This window comes from Artemia sp. Qi Xiang Cuo, chromosome 11 (assembly GCF_049724085.1).
Source record: "Artemia sp. Qi Xiang Cuo chromosome 11, ASM4972408v1, whole genome shotgun sequence".
Taxonomy (NCBI): domain Eukaryota; kingdom Metazoa; phylum Arthropoda; class Branchiopoda; order Anostraca; family Artemiidae; genus Artemia; species Artemia sp. Qi Xiang Cuo.
This window is the reverse complement of record NC_142804.1, coordinates 7539213-7559469: the sequence shown is the minus strand read 5'-3', so window position 1 is coordinate 7559469 and position 20257 is coordinate 7539213. Positions and strand designations below refer to the sequence as shown.

Sequence of the window (20257 nt, the reverse complement as noted above, 5' to 3'; positions counted from 1 at the left end):
CGGTTGGTGTCAAAAAGTCAGCAACATCGAGGTTCGCAGAAAACTGGCCAGCTGCGTATTACTGAAGTGATTAAGAAGAAGAGATGGAGATATTTTGGCCCAGTCCTTCGAATGGAGGACTTCAGAATCCCGTACCTGGTTCAACAATGGTAGCTGCGTGGGTGTCGACAGAGGGGAAGACCGAGAAACACGCTCAGACGCATGTACGATCGTGGTCTACGCAGTGCTCACACATCACCACAACCCCAGTGGGAGGATGTACTCACCGCAGCACTAATACGTGAAAATTACCGAGGCTTCGTCTATGCCTTATGCCCTACAGATGGCTCATGAGGACCTAAGTTCTAAGTAAGTATTTGCCTGTGAGTGTTTTTGAATGTACTAACCATTTGTATATTTAATATTCTGATATATTCTGAATAAATGGTTACTATTTTAACTGTAAAAATTGATTCTTGACTTATATTAATTTTATATTAATTCTCTTATTGACTCATTTTAATTTATTGACCTTTTAGCTGCTCTTGCTGCCGTAATTTTTGGGGTTGCTATTTTTTTTTATCCTTGTTTTGGGTCTTTTTTTGTGTCATGACATGCTCATGTTAGCTCCAGCTATTGTAGTAAATAAAATATATTTTATTCTATGCATGGAGCAGCCCTAGTAGCTTTTTTCAGAGTTGACAAACTTGATTTTAGGGCGATAAGTCTGGAAAATATTATGCCCAGAGCAATGGGCATAATAGGCAGTGCATTCTATGGCATTGATTTTAGGGCAATTAATTCAGTATTAGGTAACAATAATTAAAACTAGACAAAAAAATTCCTTATCAAGTGTCAAAAAGGTCTTTTTTCAAAGTAGCTTTTGTCAAAAGTAACTTTTTTCAGAGTTGACAAACTAGATGTTAGGCAATAAGTCTGGGCTATGTTATGCACAGAGCAATGGGCATAATAGACAGGGCATTTTATGGCATTGATTTTAGGGCCATGAATTCAGTATTAGGGAACAATAATTAAAGACTAGACAAAAAAAATTCCATACCAAGTGTCAAAAAGGTCTTAGACTAAATGTAAGAAACGATTTAGAAAAAACAAATCATTATTTCTAAATAGATTTCTTTAAATTTTATATATTTTTCAGATTTACTGGTAATGTGAAGCTCAAAGGAATCATTGTCATTGGTGGAGAAAGAGGAAGCCACCCAGCAAAAATGCGACTGTAAGTTTCTTAATCAATCGAAGTTTTTTTTAGTTTTCTTATTTAAAAAAAATAGAAGTCAGTCTCATGCAATTTATATAGAACATCCAGACTGGTGTATCTAAAAAACTCTAAGTTTTGGTTGTTCAGGGTGGGGGGGGGGGTGATGGTAGCTAGGATCCTATTTAAAAGGGTTCCAACTGAAGAAAAACATACACTTACATAGTTAATGTATATTTGGAGATATGGTAGGGTGTCTTTACATCCTGATTGCATGGTTAATGCACAAAAAAATGCCAAGGGGGCAGCATCCTCCTATGTAACAACTAATTTGGTCAAGCCATTTTCTAACTCTTTACTTACATTAAATAAGTAGGTTTTTCCAAGATATTTCAAGGCATTTTCGTAAAAATAAACAAAGAAAAAAAGGCATCTTTACTTTTTTAATTATCTTCAAAAAAAATGTCCACAAAATAAATTTTTCTAATGAAAAGTAAAGAGTTACAATACACCAAAAATGAGAAGAAATAAATCCAAATAATTTTCCAAGCGTAAAACTTCCACAAATCACCATCAATGAATAAATGAGACCGAAACCGAAGAGAAATTACAATGAATAACCAGGTCAAACTCAAAACAAGCAGAAACTAACATAAGTAGGGCTGACGCCCCCCATGCCTATAGAAGACCAGAACATAGTTTGCACTTTACTGAAAACAATCTTTATTTTGAGCTGGATGTTTCTATTTCTCATAATATCGAAAAAAAACAAGATATCAGCATAACCAAGATTACTGAAAAAAAACAACAACAGATGAACGTAGATTTACAGCGTATTTGTTTTCAGTAAAGTGCAAACCATATTCTGGCCTTCAGAAGGCATGAGCATACCGTACCCATCCTAGTTTCTTATTGCTTTAAGTTTGACTCAGTTATTTACTATAATTACTGTTTGTTTTCGGTTTCATTGATGGTAATTTTGGGAGAAGTCTTACGCCTGGAAAATTGTTTGGCTTTACTTCTGCTCATTTTTGGTTAAATGTAGCTCTTTACTTTTCTTCGAAAAACTTATTTTGTGGAAAAAGTCTTTTACATCTATTTCTCTTCGTTTTTTATTGACATGGTCTTTTTCCTTGGAAAAGAAAAAACAAACAAAAAACACTAAATATTTTTGTTTTTTTTGTGTGAATCCATACGCCTTTTTGAAAATCGGGCGACACATAGTATTATTTTATTTAGTTTTTACACCTCCTACAACTTTCATGAAAAATAAAACTTAATACCATTTCCGAAACATTCTATTTATGCTATTTGACAACCTGCAGAAACAGTAAAAGTAGTGGCTCTGAAATTTTCAACTTAATACCCTCAGTTGTTCTTTAGATATTGCTGAGACGTCCTAGTGGCAATCAGTATACGCATAGTGCCTTTTGATTCACTTTTAAAATAACATAGACTTCCCATGAAAGTTTTCACTTTATACCATATTCTAAGGTATAGGGCATAACCTATACCCTAGCAGAAGTAATCGAAGGAGCAATAGGAGTAGTATTAGTGATACCAGTAGTAGTATTAGCTGTAAACAGCAAGGGCATTTGTATTGGGCCTTTTCGGTCTTGTACATTATCCCCTCCTCATGCCCTGATAATTTCAACGTAATGCTTTGACCTGTTTCCGAGATATTTTTGATACGTCCTATTGATAAACTACAGTACTACTACTAGTTGTGGTAGTATGGAAATAGTGCATTTTGTTAGCTCAACATACTCCTCACTATGCTCTGAACGGTTCAACCTAATGCTCTAAGCCGTTATGATATACTGCTGATACGGCCATTTGACAGCCTGCTTACATACAGTATGTTTCAATTTAGTTTAACATATCTCCTAGTATTTTCCGAAAATATCGCCTCAATACCCTTAGCCTGAATAGTAGTAGAAGTAATAGTAGTATAAGTAGTAGGGCTAGTATACATATATAACCTTTCGGTTGTTTCAGGGATGTTTCAATTTAGTTCACTGTCCTCTTCAACATTCCCTGAAATTTTCAATGTAATACCCATAGCTTCAGTAGTACTATTAGAAGTCTTTGTAGTAATAGATGTAGCAGTAGTAGTTGTAGTAGTAGTGTGGTGTATAAAGGTGGTGCGAAAGTTGTCATTTTTACAGCCTGCATGTACTAAGTGTCTTTTGATTTAGTCTCAAGTACCCTATAAACGTTTTGCTGAAAATTTTTGTGGATTTACATTGGACTGGCATGATAGAAGTGATAGACTTTACATTTGGCTCTTCAAAATTCGCTTCATTATTCATTTAACCCCTCTGAGAATCTTTTCTAAAATTTATCCAGGTAGTGCACTTCAAAAAAAGGCTACAAAAATAGGAGCCATAGAAATAGTAGGGCTACTGTTACTATCCAGTTTAACTGTGCATTATATTATAGCCGTCCCGGAGATAATGCACAAACATCATAGACAACATAGATGTACATAGTGCCTTTTGATTTTGTCAAAATACGCTTAGCTGTTACTTAGATATTGCAAATACCTTCTTTGAAGTTCTAGGAGTACCATTCAAGTTGTAGTAGCAGTGTTTTGCTTTAATTTAACATCCTCTTAAACATTCCCTGAAAGTTTTATCTTAATACCTTTAGCCTCAGCACTAGTAGGCGTAGTAGTAGCAGTATACACCGAGCGCCTTTTTGTTAGTTCAACATCCATATAAACATATCCTCGAAGTTTTAACTTAATAATCTAAGATGTTTTTGAGAAATTTCTCACATAGTATTATTTAAACCTAATTTAACATTGTTTGGTTTGTTTTAGTTCAACATTCCCCTAAATACTCCCTAAAATTTTTCACCTTAATACCATTCGCCCCAGTAGAAGTCGTAGTCGTAGCAGTAGTAGTAATAGTAGCAATAGTGGTAACATGCACATAGTACCTATTGTTTGTTTAACATCCCCCTCAACTTGGCCTGAAGTTTTCAACTTAATAGTCCGTTCTTAACTTAATATACCCGTTCTTAAGAAATTGCTTTTATGCCCTTTTGACGACCTGTATGTAGGTAATGTGCTTTGATTTGGTGGAAATTCCCCCTAAACATTATCTGAAAGTTTTCATCTTAACACCATTAGCCTTAGTAGTAGTGGAAATCGTAGCGGCAGTAGTAGCAGTCGTAGCAATAATGCACTTAGTGCCGATGGTTTAGTTAAAATTCTCCCTCAACATACCCTGAAAGATTCAACATAATGCTATAAGGTTTTCCTGAGATATTGCTGATACAACCTTTTGGCAATCTACCAGCACAATTTGTTTTATTTGATTTAGTTCAACATCCCCTTAACATTCCCTAAAAGCTTTACCTTAAAACCCTTAACATGAGTAGTAGTAATAGCATTAATAGCAGTATGCACAGGACACCTTTAGCTTTTTACAACATCCCCCTAAAATACGCTGGAAATTTCAACTTTACTGAAAAAAATATAAATGTTTTTACTTTTATAACTTTAATGAATCAAATAATATTAACATTTGATTACTAAATATCAGTATATGTATATTAAACTGACAATACACACTCATTTGTATTTTTTTCAGTAAAGTGCAGATTATGATCTGGTCTTGGGAAGGCATAGGGGTTTTGAGCCCAACTTATGTTAATTTCTGCTCGTTTTGAGTTTGACTCGGTTATTTATTGTAATTTCTGTTCGTTTTTGGGTTTCATTTATTTATCGATGTTAATTTAAGGTAGTTTCCCGCTTATGAAGATTATTTTATTTTATTTGTATTGTTTTTTTGTTGAATGGAGTTCTTTACTTTTCTTTGAAAAACTTTGTGGGATAAGTAGCTTAAATTTATTTCTGTTCGTTTTATATTGACATAGATTTTTCAGGGAAAAAGAAAATAATACTTCAAATCTCTTCGTTTTTTTAAGAATTTATAGTTTGGCCTGCTATTTGTATGCTGGAGAAAAATTTTCAGCAATTTTGACAACATACACCCTTTTAAAAACCTGGACACATATAGTAGTGTTTAATTTAGTTTCATAACTCCTTTAGTTGACCTGAAAGAGAGAGCTTGACACAATTCGTAAAAACATCTTTTTACTTACCTTGATGGGTTGGATGTAATTACGGTATTTTGAGTTGGTTGAGTTTTAAGAACAGAAGCATCCCCAAAAGTTTGAACACAATACCCTCAGTCATTTTTGGGATACTGCTGAGATCCCTTATTGAGAATTAGTGTTAACACAGTGTATTTTGATTTAATCTTATAGCAACATTTAGTTTTTAAACATAAAGGCAAATGGTAGGGTGGGCGTGGGAGGGGGATTAGTTGCCCTCCATTCACTTTAGACTATCAAAAAGAGCATCAGCCTTTTCTATTTTCAATCCAATGAGCCCTTTTCGAAGTTCCTACGACAACTCCTTCGATACGAAGTGCCCTATTCTAAACAACAACAACGACAAAAAAATAATACATCATACCCACGTCTATCTTTACTATAAAAATGTCAAGCCTTCCAATCACTTTTGACTATTAAAAAGGGCACTAGGCCTTTCGATTTCCAATCGAATGAGCTCTTTTTGAGTTTCTACGATAATATTTTTTATAAGCACCTTATATGCCCCCAGGGCATAAATTACAACCCTTACCCTAAGGGCTGTGAGGGTGGTTGCCATCCTCAAAAACCTAATTTCCAGAACTTATAACTACGTTAAACAAAATGGCCATCTCAAAATTTTGATTGGATGTGTCTGGGAAAATGGTTGGTGTGAGAGGGGCGTTAGTCGCACTCCAATCACTTTCAACTATTACAAAAGGAACTAGCCCTTTCAATTTCCAATCAAATGAGCCCTTTTGAAGTTTCTACGACAACACTTTCAATAAAACCTTGTATGCCCCACGGGCATAACTTACAACCCTTGCCCTGAGGGCTGGGGGGTGTGATCCTCAAAGACCTAATTTCCAAAACTTTCTGCAACGTTGAACAAAATGGCTATCTGAAAATTTTGATTGGATAAGTTTGGGGGAATGGTGGGCGTGAGAGGGGGGTTAGTTACCCTCTAATCACTTTCAACTATTAAAAAGGGCACTAGCCCTCTCAATTTCCAATTGAATGAGCCCCTTTTGAAGTTTGTACGACAACTCTTAGCTATAAGAACCTTATATGCCCCCAGGGCATAACTTCCAACCAGTGCCCTGAGGGCTCTGAGGGAGAGGGTTTGTCATCCTTAAATACATTATTTTTAGAGATTTCAATTATGTTAAACAAAATGGCTATCTGTAAACTTTGATTGAATGTGTTTTGGGAAATGGTTGGCATGAGAGGGGGTTTAATTACTCTCCACTCACTTTCGACTATTAAAAAGGGCAATTTTCACTTCCAATCAATTGAGGCCTATATTAATTTTCTAAAACAACTTGTATATGTTAACCTTATATGCCCCCAGGGTATATCTTACAACCCCTTCAATAAGGGTTCTGAGGGGGTTATTGTCATAAAAGATCTAGTTTTCAGAAGTTTTGAGTGTGTCCAACAAATTTGCTGTATAAAAATTTTGATCGTATGGGTTTGGGAAAATGTCAGGAGTTATAGGGGGGTTTGTTGCCCTTGAGTCACTTCCGACTATTAAAAGGGGATTAGCTCTTTCAATTTCCAATCGAATGAGCCCTTTTTGAAGTTTCTACAACATCGCTTTCTATAAAAACCGCATATGCCGCCAGGGCATAACTTACAACCATTGCCCTGAGGGCTGTGGGGGTGGAGGGGTTGTTATCCTTAAAGACCTAATCTCCAAAACTTACAACTACGTTCAATAAAATGGCTATCTAAAAATTTTGATTGGACGTGTTTGAGGAAAAGTTGGGCGTGAGAGGGGTGTTATTTGCCCTCAAATCACTTTCGAGACTATTAACAAGGGCATTAGCCCTTTGAATTTACAATCGAATGAGCTCTTTTTCAAGTTTCTACGACAAAGATTTCAATAAAAACTTATATGCCCCAGGGATTAACTTATAACCCTTGCCCTGAAAACTGTGGGGGAAGTGTTCTAGTCAAAGGTATAATTTCCTGAACTTTAAACTGCGTGGAACAAAATGGCTATCTCAACAAAATTTTGATTGGATATTTTTGGGGAAATGGTGCGTGTGGAAGGGGTGTTAGTTGTCTTTCAATCACTTCCGACTTTTAAAAAGGGCACTAGCCATTTGAATTTCCAATCGAATGAGCCATTTTGTTAAGTTTCTATGACAACGCTTTCTATAAAAACCTTATATGCCCCCAGAGCATAACTTACAACCCTTGCCCTGAGGGCTGTGGGGGGGTTGCCTTCCTCAAATGTTTAACTTCCAAAACTTTAAACTGCGTTGGACAAAATGGGTATCATGAAATTTTGATTGGATGCATTTAGGGAAAAGGTTGCCGTGAAAGGGGGGTTAGTTGCTCTCCAACCACTTTCGACTATTAAGAAGGGCACTAGCCCTTTGAATTTCCATTCGAATGATCCTTTTTTGAAGTTTCTACGACAACGCTTTCTTTAAACCTTATTTGCCCCCAGGGCATAACTTACAACCCTTGCCTTGAGGGCTGTGGGGGATTGTCCTACTCAGAAACATAATTTCTATCTGGAAAACAACTATGCTGAACAAAATTGCTATCTAAAAATTTGGATTGGATGTGTTTGGGGAAAAGGTGGGTGTGAGAGTGGGGTTAGTTGCGCTGAAGTCACTTTCGACTATTAAAAAGAGCACTAGACCTTTGAATTTCCAAACGAATGAACCCTTTTTCAAGTTTCTGCAACAAAGATTTCAATAAAACTTATATGCCCCCAGGGCATAAATTATAACCGTTGCCCTGAAGACTGTGGGGGGAGTGCCCTGCTCAAAGTTATAATTTCCTGAACTTTAAACTGCGCGGAACAAAAAGGATATCTCAAAACTTTGATTGGATGAGTTTGGGGAAATGGTTCGTGTGGAAGGGGTGTTAGTTGCCTTTCAATCACTTTCGACTATTAAAAGGGCACTAGCCATTTCAATTTCCAATTGAATGAGGCCTTTTTGAAGTTTCTACAACATCACTTTCTATAAAATACCTCATATGCCCCTAGGGCATAACTTACGACCCTTGCCCTGAGGGATGTGGGGTTGGAGGGGTTGTCATCCTCAAAGACCTAATTTCCAAAACTTTCAACTACGTTCAATAAAATGGCTATCTAAAAATTTTGATTGGACGTGTTTGAGGAAAAGTTGGGCGTGAGAGGGGTGTTATTTGCCCTCAAATCACTTTTGAGACTATTAAAAAGGGCATTAGCCCTTTGAATTTCCAATCAGAATGAAGCCACTTTTTCAAGTTTCTTACGACAAAGATTTCTCAACCTAAAAACCTTATTTGCCCCCAGGGAATAACTTATAAACCTTGCCCTGAAGATTGTGGGGGAAGTGTTCATAGTCAAAGGTATAATTTCCTGAACTTTAAACTGCGTGGAACAAAATGGCTATCTCAACAAAATTTTGATTGGATATTTTTGGGGAAATGGTGCGTGTGGAAGGGGTGTTAGTTGTCTTTCAATCACTTCCGACTTTTAAAAAGGGCACTAGCCATTTGAATTTCCAATCGAATGAGCCATTTTGTTAAGTTTCTATGACAACGCGTTCTATAAAAACCTTATTTGCCCCCAGGGCATAACTTACAACCCTTGCCCTTAGGGATGGGGGGGGGTCGTCATCCTCAAAGACTTAATTTCCAGAACTTTCAACTACGTTGGACAAAATGGCTATCTTAAAATTTTGATTGGATGTGTTTGGGGAAAAGGTGGGCGTGAGAGGGGGGTTAGTTGCCCTCCAATCACTTTCGACAATTAAAAAGGGCACTAGCCCTTTGTATTTCCATTCGAATGATCCTTTTTTGAAGTTTCTACGACAACGCTTTCTTTAAGACCTTATTTGCCCCCAGGGCATAACTTACAACCCTTGCCTTGAGGGCTGTGGGGGATTGTCCTACTCAGAAACATAATTTCTATCTGGAAAACAACTATGCTGAACAAAATTGCTATCTAAAAATTTGGATTGGATGTGTTTGGGGAAAAGGTGGGTGTGAGAGTGGGGTTAGTTGCGCTGAAGTCACTTTCGACTATTAAAAAGAGCACTAGACCTTTGAATTTCCAAACGAATGAACCCTTTTTCAAGTTTCTGCAACAAAGATTTCAATAAAACTTATATGCCCCCAGGGCATAACTTATAACCCTTTCCCTGAAGACTGTGGGGGGAGTGCCCTGCTCAAAGGTATAATTTCCTGAACTTTAAACTGCGCGGAACTAAAAGGATATCTCAAAACTTTGATTGGATGAGTTTGGGGAAATGGTTCGTGTGGAAGGGGTGTTAGTTGCCTTCCAATAACTTTCGACTATTAAAAAAGGACACTAGCCATTTCAATTTCCAATCGAATGAGCCCTTTTTGAAGTTTCTATGACAACGCGTTCTATAAAACCCTTATGTACCCCCAGGGCATAACTTACAACCCTTGCCCGGCGGGCTGTGGGGGGGGGGAGTTTATCCTAAAAGACCTAATTTCCAGAACTTTCAACTACGTTGAAGAAAATGGCTGTATTAAAATTTTTAGGGGACATATTGGGTAAAAAGGCGATAATGCAAAAGTGGTATGTTGTTATCAATTCATGTAAACAATAAGTAAGGGCAATGGCTATTGGATTTTAAAGACGAAGGAGACCTTTTTGATGTATTCAAGACAACGCTTTTTTTAAAAACCTTATGTCCCCCTAAGGTATAACTTACAACCCTTGCCTTGAGGTCTGTGGGAGAGTGACCTCCTTAAAAACATATTTTCTGTCTGGAATTTAACTACACTGAACAAAATGTCTGTATCAAAATTTTGATTGGATGTGTTTCGGGAATGGTGGGCGTGGAAGGGGTGTTAGCTGCCTTCCAATCCCTTTCGACTAATAAAAAGGGCACAATTCACTCCAATTTCCAATTGAATGAGGCCTTTTCGAAATTTCTACGACAACTTCTTCGATACGAAGTGCCCTGCTCTAAAGGAAGAAAATAATAAATAATACATTGTGCCGACATCGTTCTTATATGCCCTCAGGGCATAACTTAAAACCCTTGCCCTGAGGGTTGTTGGGGAGTGACCTCCTCTATAACATATTTTCTGTCTGGAAATCAACTACGCTGAACAAAATGGCTATCTCAAGTTTTTGATTGGAGGTGTTTGGGGGAATGATGGGCGTGGGGGGGGGGGTTAGTTGCCCTTCAATCGCTTTCGACTATTTAGGAGGGCACTAGCCATTGCAATTTCCAATCGAATGAGCCCTTTTCAAAGTTTCTAAGACAACTCCTTCGATACGAAGTGCCCTGGTCTGAGACCAAGAAAATAAAATAATACATTCTGCCAACATCGCTCTTAACTTAGGCAGCGCTATTACGCTGACTATGAAAAGTTTGTAAACAGCTTCTTGGAAAAATCACATAGCTCCCTACCTTTTGACAGCGCAGCACTACCTTCTCTGACAAAAGTAAACCAAACTGGATTTGTCTACCAGAAGAAGATCTTTTTTTTTAATTACGCGTCATTAATGCTTTATTGGGTTAGACTTTCCGGGTTTAATTTTGAATCAACCTATTGGCATCGTACAGAAATATACAGTAACCGTACATTTTTTATACCCGCTCCTTCATAGGAAAAATATTCTGATTCATTTCTTGAGGGCTGGACCGCTGCACCTCTGGTGCAGGATATAAATTTTAGATATAATAAAGTACAAAAACATACTTCGAATATTTGTAATACACATACATTTTTTTTATTTAAAGTTTTAGAATAACTCCTTCCTAAACTTTGTGTATACCAAAACAAATTTCATGATTGTAAAATTAAATATAAGATTTGTCTGACAAGGTTTCACATCCCAAACCAATCCTCCTACCCTTCTTCCTCGGAAATGGAATACGAATTAGAAAAACTGCTGTTATTATCGTTGTTGAATTAGATATTTTTTTTTTAGCTTTAAAAATTTGTGATCGAATGGCCTGTGACATTCCTTCCCCTTTAATAATTGTCTAAGAACATGTATTCTTTGTGTTTTGCCCCCCTCCTCCTTGAGAAAGATGCTTTAGTCGTCTTTATAATGGTCAGATATGGTTAGCTATAGCACATGCGGATTGTAGATATTGGAAAATAATCTATGTATTTGAAATTTTGTATTTTAGACTTTTTTAAACTTAAAGGATTAACAAAAGCTCTGTTTACATATTGTGCATTTCAAACCGTCAAATATCGACCTTTCAGCATCAAATCTGATAGTAGTCAAATTGAATATAACATTTTTATGACACAATTCTAAATTCCTAACCTTTCTTTCCCCCTCGCCTAAAGGGAATTTATACAGCTGCTGCTGTTATCAGCATTGTTAATTTATTGTTTTCTTTTAGATTTAAAAACCGTGAGCAAATGACCTTTGACGATGTACAGAGTAAGGCTGATCAAGAATTTGAATTGGTGGAAGACCAAAGTGGAATGCTGGAATATCCTGTTAAGTATGTTTACTTGTATCACCTCTCTGAGGGTGCAATTAACCGTTACCGAGTACTTACACCGGGGGATTACTCCGGGTACCGAAAATTTAGAGGCGCAACATTTCGAACAAATAATCTAATGGTTATAATAATTTTGTAATTTTTCAAATTTTATTAAAATAAAGTAAAGGGTGCATTTAACAAATGAAAATAATTAATTAATTAGTAATTAATTAATAAGATAAAAATAAATTTAAAAATAAAAAACAAATAACTAATAATAATTAAATGATTTGATACTTTAAATAATAAGTTAAAATGATTAAAAATAAATTAACAAATTGAAAATAATTGTGTTACTAAATGAAAATTTTGACTTTTCCCTCTTCAGTCTCTAATACCGAGGAATTCTTCTTAATTTTCCCTCTGAAGTTAAGCTGGTCATCTTGACCTGCAGTTTTGGGATTTTAGCTCGCAGTTTTCATCAAAGTTTGTCGAGGAATCATTTTATGGATTTTTCTTGAGCTTAAAAACTGTGATCAAATGACTTATGACTACGTACAGAGGAAAGCTGCCCGAGAATTTGAATTAGTCGAAAAGTCAAATGGAATAACTGAGTGTTCCGTTGCGTATACATACTCAATTTTAAAGAAATTATGAAGTTATTATCAATATTCTTTTACGATTATGAAATACTGCAGATTAAAATACTAAATTTCATTGAAACTTACTAGGTGGTAAACACATTAAAAAAAATTAATGTGTTATATTTAAGTTCTTTAGTTTATGAATAAATTTTCTAGATGCATTTCTTCTGTGAAGCAGCAAAGATCTCAGCAATGGGACTCCGCGAATAAAAAAATATCCTTGGATTTTCGTAAACAAAAGTATCAGCAAGAAATGTATGCCAATTCAAATAAAACACAAAAGAAAAGAGGCTATGAGCTCCTTGTTTGGCAATGACAACAAAATAATTCTATACTCCAAGCAGCTGTTTTTTCTTAGTCTAAAGGAGGGGGGATGAGGTTACCTAAAACATATAATTATCTATTATATAAAACTGGTGTAAAGGGTTGGAGCTCATCCAGTGTTATGAGGTAGTCTAGGATTTCAACTCTGTCACAAGCTCTTCCCTCTGTTTCTATTCCCAGAAGGAAAATCGTGCTTACATGGCCCCATAATGGCGTTAGGGTGAACCTTCATGAGTTTCCTTAACCAGAACTGCGGCTTCAAACAGTAGGCTACTTCTGAGTGACATGGAGGAGCGACATTCCTTGAGGGAAATATAGCCAGGTAAACGATTCAGCTTTGAGCTTTTTTAAATATATAGTTTGAATTGGTGCACAAAGGCTACGGAAAACAAATCTTAACCTCCTTAGGCCATTCCAGGGAAGGGATAATATTTCCTTGCGTATTGTCCTGGTTTATATAGAGAAGATCAGTTGGAATAACAATCTGATGGAAGAATCATGCTGCACAACAACAACATTTGTTCATTAAAAAGTAGTGTGTCCCTATGGTTGTTCATTAAGTACAATCGTCAAATACGACGGTCAAAAATTATAGTTCAAAATTTTTACCTCTTCCGTTGCCTCAAGAAAGCTTCAGCAAGTAGTCTTATTATTGTCATTGTTTATTTAGATTTGTTTTTCATTGTTAGAATTTATGCTAGAATTGTCATTGATCCTTAGTTTGATTGTTAAATACAACCGTTAACAATTCTAATTCAATATTTTTTACCTCTTCAATTGCCTCAAGAAAGCTCCAGCAAGTAGTCTTATTCTTGCCATTGTTTATTTCGACTTGTTTGTCATTGTTTGAAATTATGCTAGAACTGTCATTGACATTGATCATTAGTTCGATCCTTAATTACGACTGTCAAAAGTTCTAATTCAATTTTTGTACCTCTCCCATTGCCTTAAGAAAGCTTTAGCAAGTGCTCTTGTTATTGTTGTTGTTTATTTAGAATTGTTTGTCATTATTTGAATTGTCATCGTGATTGATCATCAGATCAGACGTCTACTAAATTCGTCAGAAACTCTAATTTAATATTTATTACCTCTTCAAATTTATAAAGAAAGCTTCAGCAAGTACTCCTGTTATTGCCATTGTTTATTTAGAATTGCTTGTCATTGTTAGACTTTATGCTAAAATTGATATTGTCATTGATCATTAGTTCAATCGTTAAATGCGACCCCGTTAACAATTCCTATGCATTTTTTGTGCTTCTCCCATTGCCTCAAGAAAACTTTAGCCAGTACTCTTATTATTGTCGTTATTTATTCAGAGACTGTTTACATTTTCGCAAGCTTCAAAACCACAAACAATTTGTTTTTGACACTTAAAAATAATTTTTTATAGTTATTTAAAATAAATCTTGAAATTAAGCATATTTACAGCGCGTCAATTCAAGAAAACATAGAGGGGGCAGGGGGGGGTAAATATATTTTTTTTAAATCTAGGTGGGGCAGTGTTTTTTTTTTTTTTTTTTTTTCAAAATAAAAATACCAAAAAGTATAACACCCCCAACAACGGCATTTGTAAAAGTCTAGGGGGGGGGGGGTTAACAAATTGCAGTGAGGCAAATAAATTATTTAATAGATTAGACTAGATTCTGCAGCTAGAGAGAAAAAGTGAAGTTATAGTATCTTAGAATGCATTGTTATTTTAGTTGTTAGCAATTATTTTGTTAATGTGAATGTTGTTACACTATTCCAATGGGGGTTATTGATTAATATGTTATTTATAAAATAAGATTCCACAGTTACTTAAATTTACACTGTTTTAGGGTTGTGACGTTCACCTCAGTGCACCATTTGAGTATCCATATTCCTTCGAACTATGGTGCCGAAATGACTGAAATATACTACATAGGACTTCGTGGTGAATGGACAGAAGCACACAGGCATGGTGTAACCATATGCAGCTATGAAACTACGCCGTCAATTTCCGATCACGTTGTTGACTGGAATTTGGCATCTAAACCAATCGACTAATCAGTGGTTTTTTTTTTGTATATTAATATTAATTAAATATATATTCAATTAAATAATTTTATATATTTAAAATATATATTTATTCAAACATATTTAATAATACATAGTAATTAAAATATTTTACTGCGAAACACACTATTTTTAGTGATTTATCCACTGATTTGAGAATCTTAAAAATTAAGAATAGAAGAGAATTTATTTGAGCTTAAAGCCCATAGGCCATGGCAAAAAATATAAAACAAAGAACAATTACACAGGAATTACAAAAATCCTAACGTATTTTATAGAAACCTATCTCTATGATCCATCGTGAGACAAAGGAATTGTGCCAAGCTTCTGATACCCATGAAACATTCATCCGCACCAGCCACTCAAAATGAACATTCTTCCTACCAAACACTTCAATTCTCCAATCATTTAGATTTTTGCATTCACACATCAAGTTATATACCCTTTCATTCAAACTTCTATTAATAGGACAAAAATATGGACTAGCCTTTGAACTTCCCCTCCCGATAAAATTTTTTCTTTGGCCCAGTGCCAAACTACTAGCCCTCATTTCAATTAATGACATTATTTTCTTTTTATTCAAACCAATCTTAAAAATCCAAACTTTACCCCAAATCTCATTCAACCGACAATAAAGACTTAATGAATTCAAATGTGAACGCTGGGACTGCCATGCCTGTATTTCCTGATCCCGCAGAATCCTTTCAACTAATCCACTTGCTTTGTCCCTCATATCCTCAAGCCTTAAACCATCCCCTCTCATATGATTCCCCCCACAAACTCATCTAATATACTCTTATCTTGGTATGGCCACCTTGGTACGGCCGTATTTTATATACTCTTAACTTGGCAAGATAATACATGCTACTGACAATAGTCTTTCATACTTGATACCAAATGAAACCGCATTATTCATATCCTAATCATAGTTTTTAAGGAACATTCCTTCTATAAGTCCTAAAAAAAGGCATTTCCCCCAAGAGCTTAAGAACCTTATTTCCGCTGCGTTGTGTCCAGGTAGCTTGCTAGTATCGGCAGTTGATATGCTAGGTTAATGAGACTTCCAGAAATCTATGGTCCATAATCCATAGATTAATAGTCTATGCTAGGACAGAGAAAAGCCCTTTCAAGGAATCACTCATGCACTTGGAGCAACTACTCCAAGTGCATGATCGCTTGGAGATCACTACCAGATGATCACAGATCACTAACTATTCATGCACTTGGAGCAACTACTCCTAGTATATGATCACTTGAAGATCACTGCCAGATCACTAACTATTCATGCACTTGGAGCAACTACTCCAAGTGCATGATCACTTGGAGATCACTATCAGATGATCACTACCAGATCACTAACTATTCATGCACTTGGGGCAACTACTCCAAGTGCATGATCACTTGGAGATCACTATCCAGATCACTACCAGATGATCACTACCAGATCACTTACTACTCATGCACTTGGAGCAACGGAATCCTTTGTGGTACTTCCTGTAAAAGATCATGTGAAAAGATAGACCACTAATTAGTTGTTTAATAACCATAATTATTGTATTTGGAGGATATATGGTTAACCCCTCCTCCTTTTATAGCCAATTTGACTAAAGAGAGTATGGTATTTAATCCTGCGGAAGACGGGAACTCGTTGCTAACCACCCCTCAAATTAAAAAAAAACTTCAAGGAAAATCTCCCCCACGTTGAAAAAGGAAAAAAACAATAGATTTTGACACCTTTTTCTAATCCTGAAATAATTGTTATTTAATAAATTATTTCCTACCCGGAAATAATTGATTGGAATTTGGGCTGCTTAAGGCGGAGAGGCGCAAAAATGAAAGTGTCAGGACAATAAAGGTGTCAATGCTTGGTTGTATTTTAAACTTCCTTGAAGTTTTAAACTTAAAATTCCTGACAAACTTAGTATCTCCTATCAAAACTACTTTCTAGAAATGAACCATGTTTAATGATCATAATTTCTGTAACTTTAACGGAAGGGAAAACCTCTTTTTCCTCTTAGCCATTATGGAAACAGATGTTATGATTTATAATTTGATAATGATAGATAATTCAACTACCCCTCTTTATATATGCACTTGATTACTTGTGTGTCTATATCTATTCTCTGTATTTGCCCTTTTTCGGGCGGTCCAATATTTATTTTTCTTTTTTTTAGGGTACTCAACATGCGTTCATAGAAGTGGAAAACACTGTTTGACTTATTTTTGGTCGGACCAATTTGATTTCTAGTCTCATTTTCAACATTTGGTTTCCTTAGACCCATGGACTTACTAACATAAGGTTTAAGCTTTTCGAAAAACAGGTTTTTCCATCATCTTTCGGGTCAACATTTGGCGAAAACGATGTTTTTTTCCAATACATGAAGGTCCAAGGACTTTCGACTGTAATTTTAGAAGCTGATCAAAAGAAATTAACTAAAAAAAAGGTATTAGAACCAAAACAATCTATTCGGATGAGCATTCTCCCAGTCTTGTGCGACGACTGGTTCGGTTTTATCCACCCTTACAAAGTAGAAAAATAAAATAAAGTAAATAAAAATAAAAATCCCAATAAAATTTGAAATTTAGGTTTCCTGTAGACAGAAAGCTGAATTTTCGATTCATTTGGTCCGTATTTTCCAAATCGTGATTTGAAGTTTTGAATTAAATTTTTGTTTTGGAACTATAAGCCAAGGAAAAATTGAATAGAATCAAAAATTAAATAATATATGAGTTGCCTTTCATATTTAACAACGGTACAGTTCTTATGATCCGTGAACAGCCTGTGATAAAAACTAAGAAAATTAAATGTTGGTGCTCTTTGCAATTTAGGCTTTACATATATTTATATAATTCAACTTCTGTAAAACCAAAAAGTTGTGACAGTTTTTTTTTCATTAGCACATACATTTTCGTAATATGCATTCATTAGACCCATGATTCTTCGTCTCTTAGTTCTCTTAAAGGCTTACGAATTTCTTTTTCATCTCTTTTACTCATTTTTATGCTTTTCAGTTGTTTTTATAGTTGTTTTGTTTAATCTACTTTCGTTGTATCGATAAATATTTTTGTGGGACGGAAAAATTAGACATCAAACTACCAAGAACATCAAAATACTAAAAAATACTGATATTTTGCACATCTAAAATACTAATATTTCTGCCCCCTGCACCTATCTTGGGTATATTTATTTCTGAAAACCATAATCCACTAAAATTTTTCGTTTTGTTGCTTAAAAATATAGTGTTTTGGACAGCATTACATTTTGTCTGTGTTGCCACCTGGGAAATATCCAGGGGGGGGGGGGGAGGTGTCAGGATTTGACTCTCCTCTACAAATTTTGTCCGAGTCGTAAAAACATAACTAAAATGCATATTAACATATTTTGATGCGTTTTGAAGGGTTTTTTTCGTGCACCCCCTCACCCAAACAAAAATCCAGGATACGCCTTTGCTGCTACACTGAATAATAAAAATAGACAAGCGAAGCTAATTTTTTGACGTTGCTTTTCATCCTTAAAAATTCAAACATTAACAATTTGCTGATATCGAAAGGCAACTATACCTTCAAAAGGAAAGCTATAACTTCTCAAGGTGATATAGAAAGGCAACTATATCTTCAAATATGAAGCGACAACTTCTTAAGCTATTTGGTTTTGCACTTTTATCCTTAAAAATTCAAACTTTAACAAATGCTGATATTGGAAGGGCTTCTATATATTCAATGGGAAAGCTAAAACTTCTCAATCTGTCTCAAGCTAACACAGAAAAGGAACTATATCTTCAAAGAGAAAGCTACAACTTCTCAAGCAATTTGGTTTTACTCTTAAAAATTCAAACATCGACAATTTGCTGATATTTGGTTTTACGCTTAAAAATTCAAACATCGACAATTTGCTGATTAAAAGGCAACTATAGCTTCAAAAGGAAAGCTACAGCTTCTCAAGCTGAAACAGAAAGGAACTATATCTTCAAAAAGAAAGCTACAACTTCTCAAGCTATTTGGTTTTACGCTTAAAAATTCAAACATCGACAATTTTCTGATTGAAAGGCAACTATAGCTTCAAAAAGAAAGCTACAGCTTCTCAAGCTGAAACAGAAAGGAACAATATCTTCAAAAAGAAAGCTACAACTTCTCAAGCTATTTTGTTTTACGCTTAAAATTCCAACATCGACAATTTGCTGATTGAGAGGCAACTATACTTTTAAAAGGAAAGCTACAGCTTCTCAAGGTGATGCAGAAAGGAACTATATTTTCAAAGAGAAAGCTACAACTTCTTAAGCATTCATTAACAATTTGCAGATATCGAAGGCAACTATACCTTCAAAGGGAAAGCTACACCTTCTCAAGCTGTCTGGTAAGCTGTTTGAGCCTATTTTTGATGATGTTTCGTCCACGTTTATTTCCTAAAATTTGATGCCCGCTACTGCCAAAACCTCAATAACTGCATTTGGATTATGGAGGCCTTCTTTGTTAAATTGTCGTAGGGAATTTTCCTGGTGGGGGATATTTTAAGCATGAAGGATTTTCAATGGAGGGATTCTCCGTGTGAGGAAGGCATTTTTTAGAGGGGGAGTCATATTTCCCATAATTATCAAAATATCAGAAATTAAATAAAAAAAACAAGTTTTTTCAATTGAAAGTAAGGAGCAACATCAAAACTTAAGACGAACAGAAATTATTACGTATAGGAGGAGTGTCATACCTCGCTCTTTACTCTAAAATTTTATTTTTTATCCCAATTCCTTAAGAGCGACTCCTGAAATCAAGGGCCATTTAATTACAACAATCAGATGCCATTTTTACTGTGTTGCTATAAATAGCAATTTGTTTGCTATTTCAAAAAGGCTATACTATATTAACTAAAAGTTGTCTTTTTTTGTGTTATTACTTAAATAAGACTTTTTCCACGAAATAAGTTTTTCAAAGAAAAGTAGAGAACAATATTAAAGCAAAGATGAGTAGAAATAAAGTCAAATAATTGCTCAAGCGTATAACTACCGTAAATCATTATCAATAAATAAACGAGACCCAAAATGAACTGAAATTACACTGAATAACCGAGTCGAACTAAAAAATAATCAAAAATAAGAGAATTAGGGCGGATTCCCTTCTAAAGACCAGAACATAATTTACACTTTACTGAAAACAATTTTTATTTCTATATATGTTTCTATTTCTCATAATATTGACAACAACAACAAAAAATCAACATCATAAACAAGATTACTGAAAAAAGAAAATGAATGCGAATTGACAGTCTATATATTACTGAACTGAAAAATTCAACCCCATTAACGAATTAACAACATTATAATTTTAGAATCCTTTACAACATTTAATATTTTATGGTCTTCGCGAATTTGTTTTGTAAATAGACAAAAAAGAGTTAATTATGTGTTCATTATAAGCAAATACCTGTTCGGCTACAAACATCCTTGAAGAAAAAGCTTTCTTGAAAAAGTGTTTTTCATAAGGAAATTCTGATGCAGAACTAACAGAACCGAGAATTTAAATAGTAT

General features: G+C 35.1%; 1 protein-coding gene across 4 annotated transcripts in view; it reads left to right on the top strand.

Annotated features, from left to right (window-relative positions):
- Positions 1 to 14785, top strand: part of LOC148946591 (PITH domain-containing protein GA19395) — a 46139-nt gene extending 31354 nt beyond the window's left edge. For all 4 annotated transcript variants that reach the window (XM_089096254.1, XM_089096252.1, XM_089096255.1 and 1 more), the window contains exons 4-6: positions 1139 to 1216; positions 11650 to 11754; positions 14522 to 14785. In XM_089096254.1, the coding sequence (XP_088952380.1) occupies positions 1139 to 1216; positions 11650 to 11754; positions 14522 to 14729 (391 nt within the window). In that variant the 3' untranslated portion in view covers positions 14730 to 14785. The remainder of the gene's footprint in view (positions 1 to 1138; positions 1217 to 11649; positions 11755 to 14521) is intronic.
- Positions 14786 to 20257: the final 5472 nt, after the last annotated feature.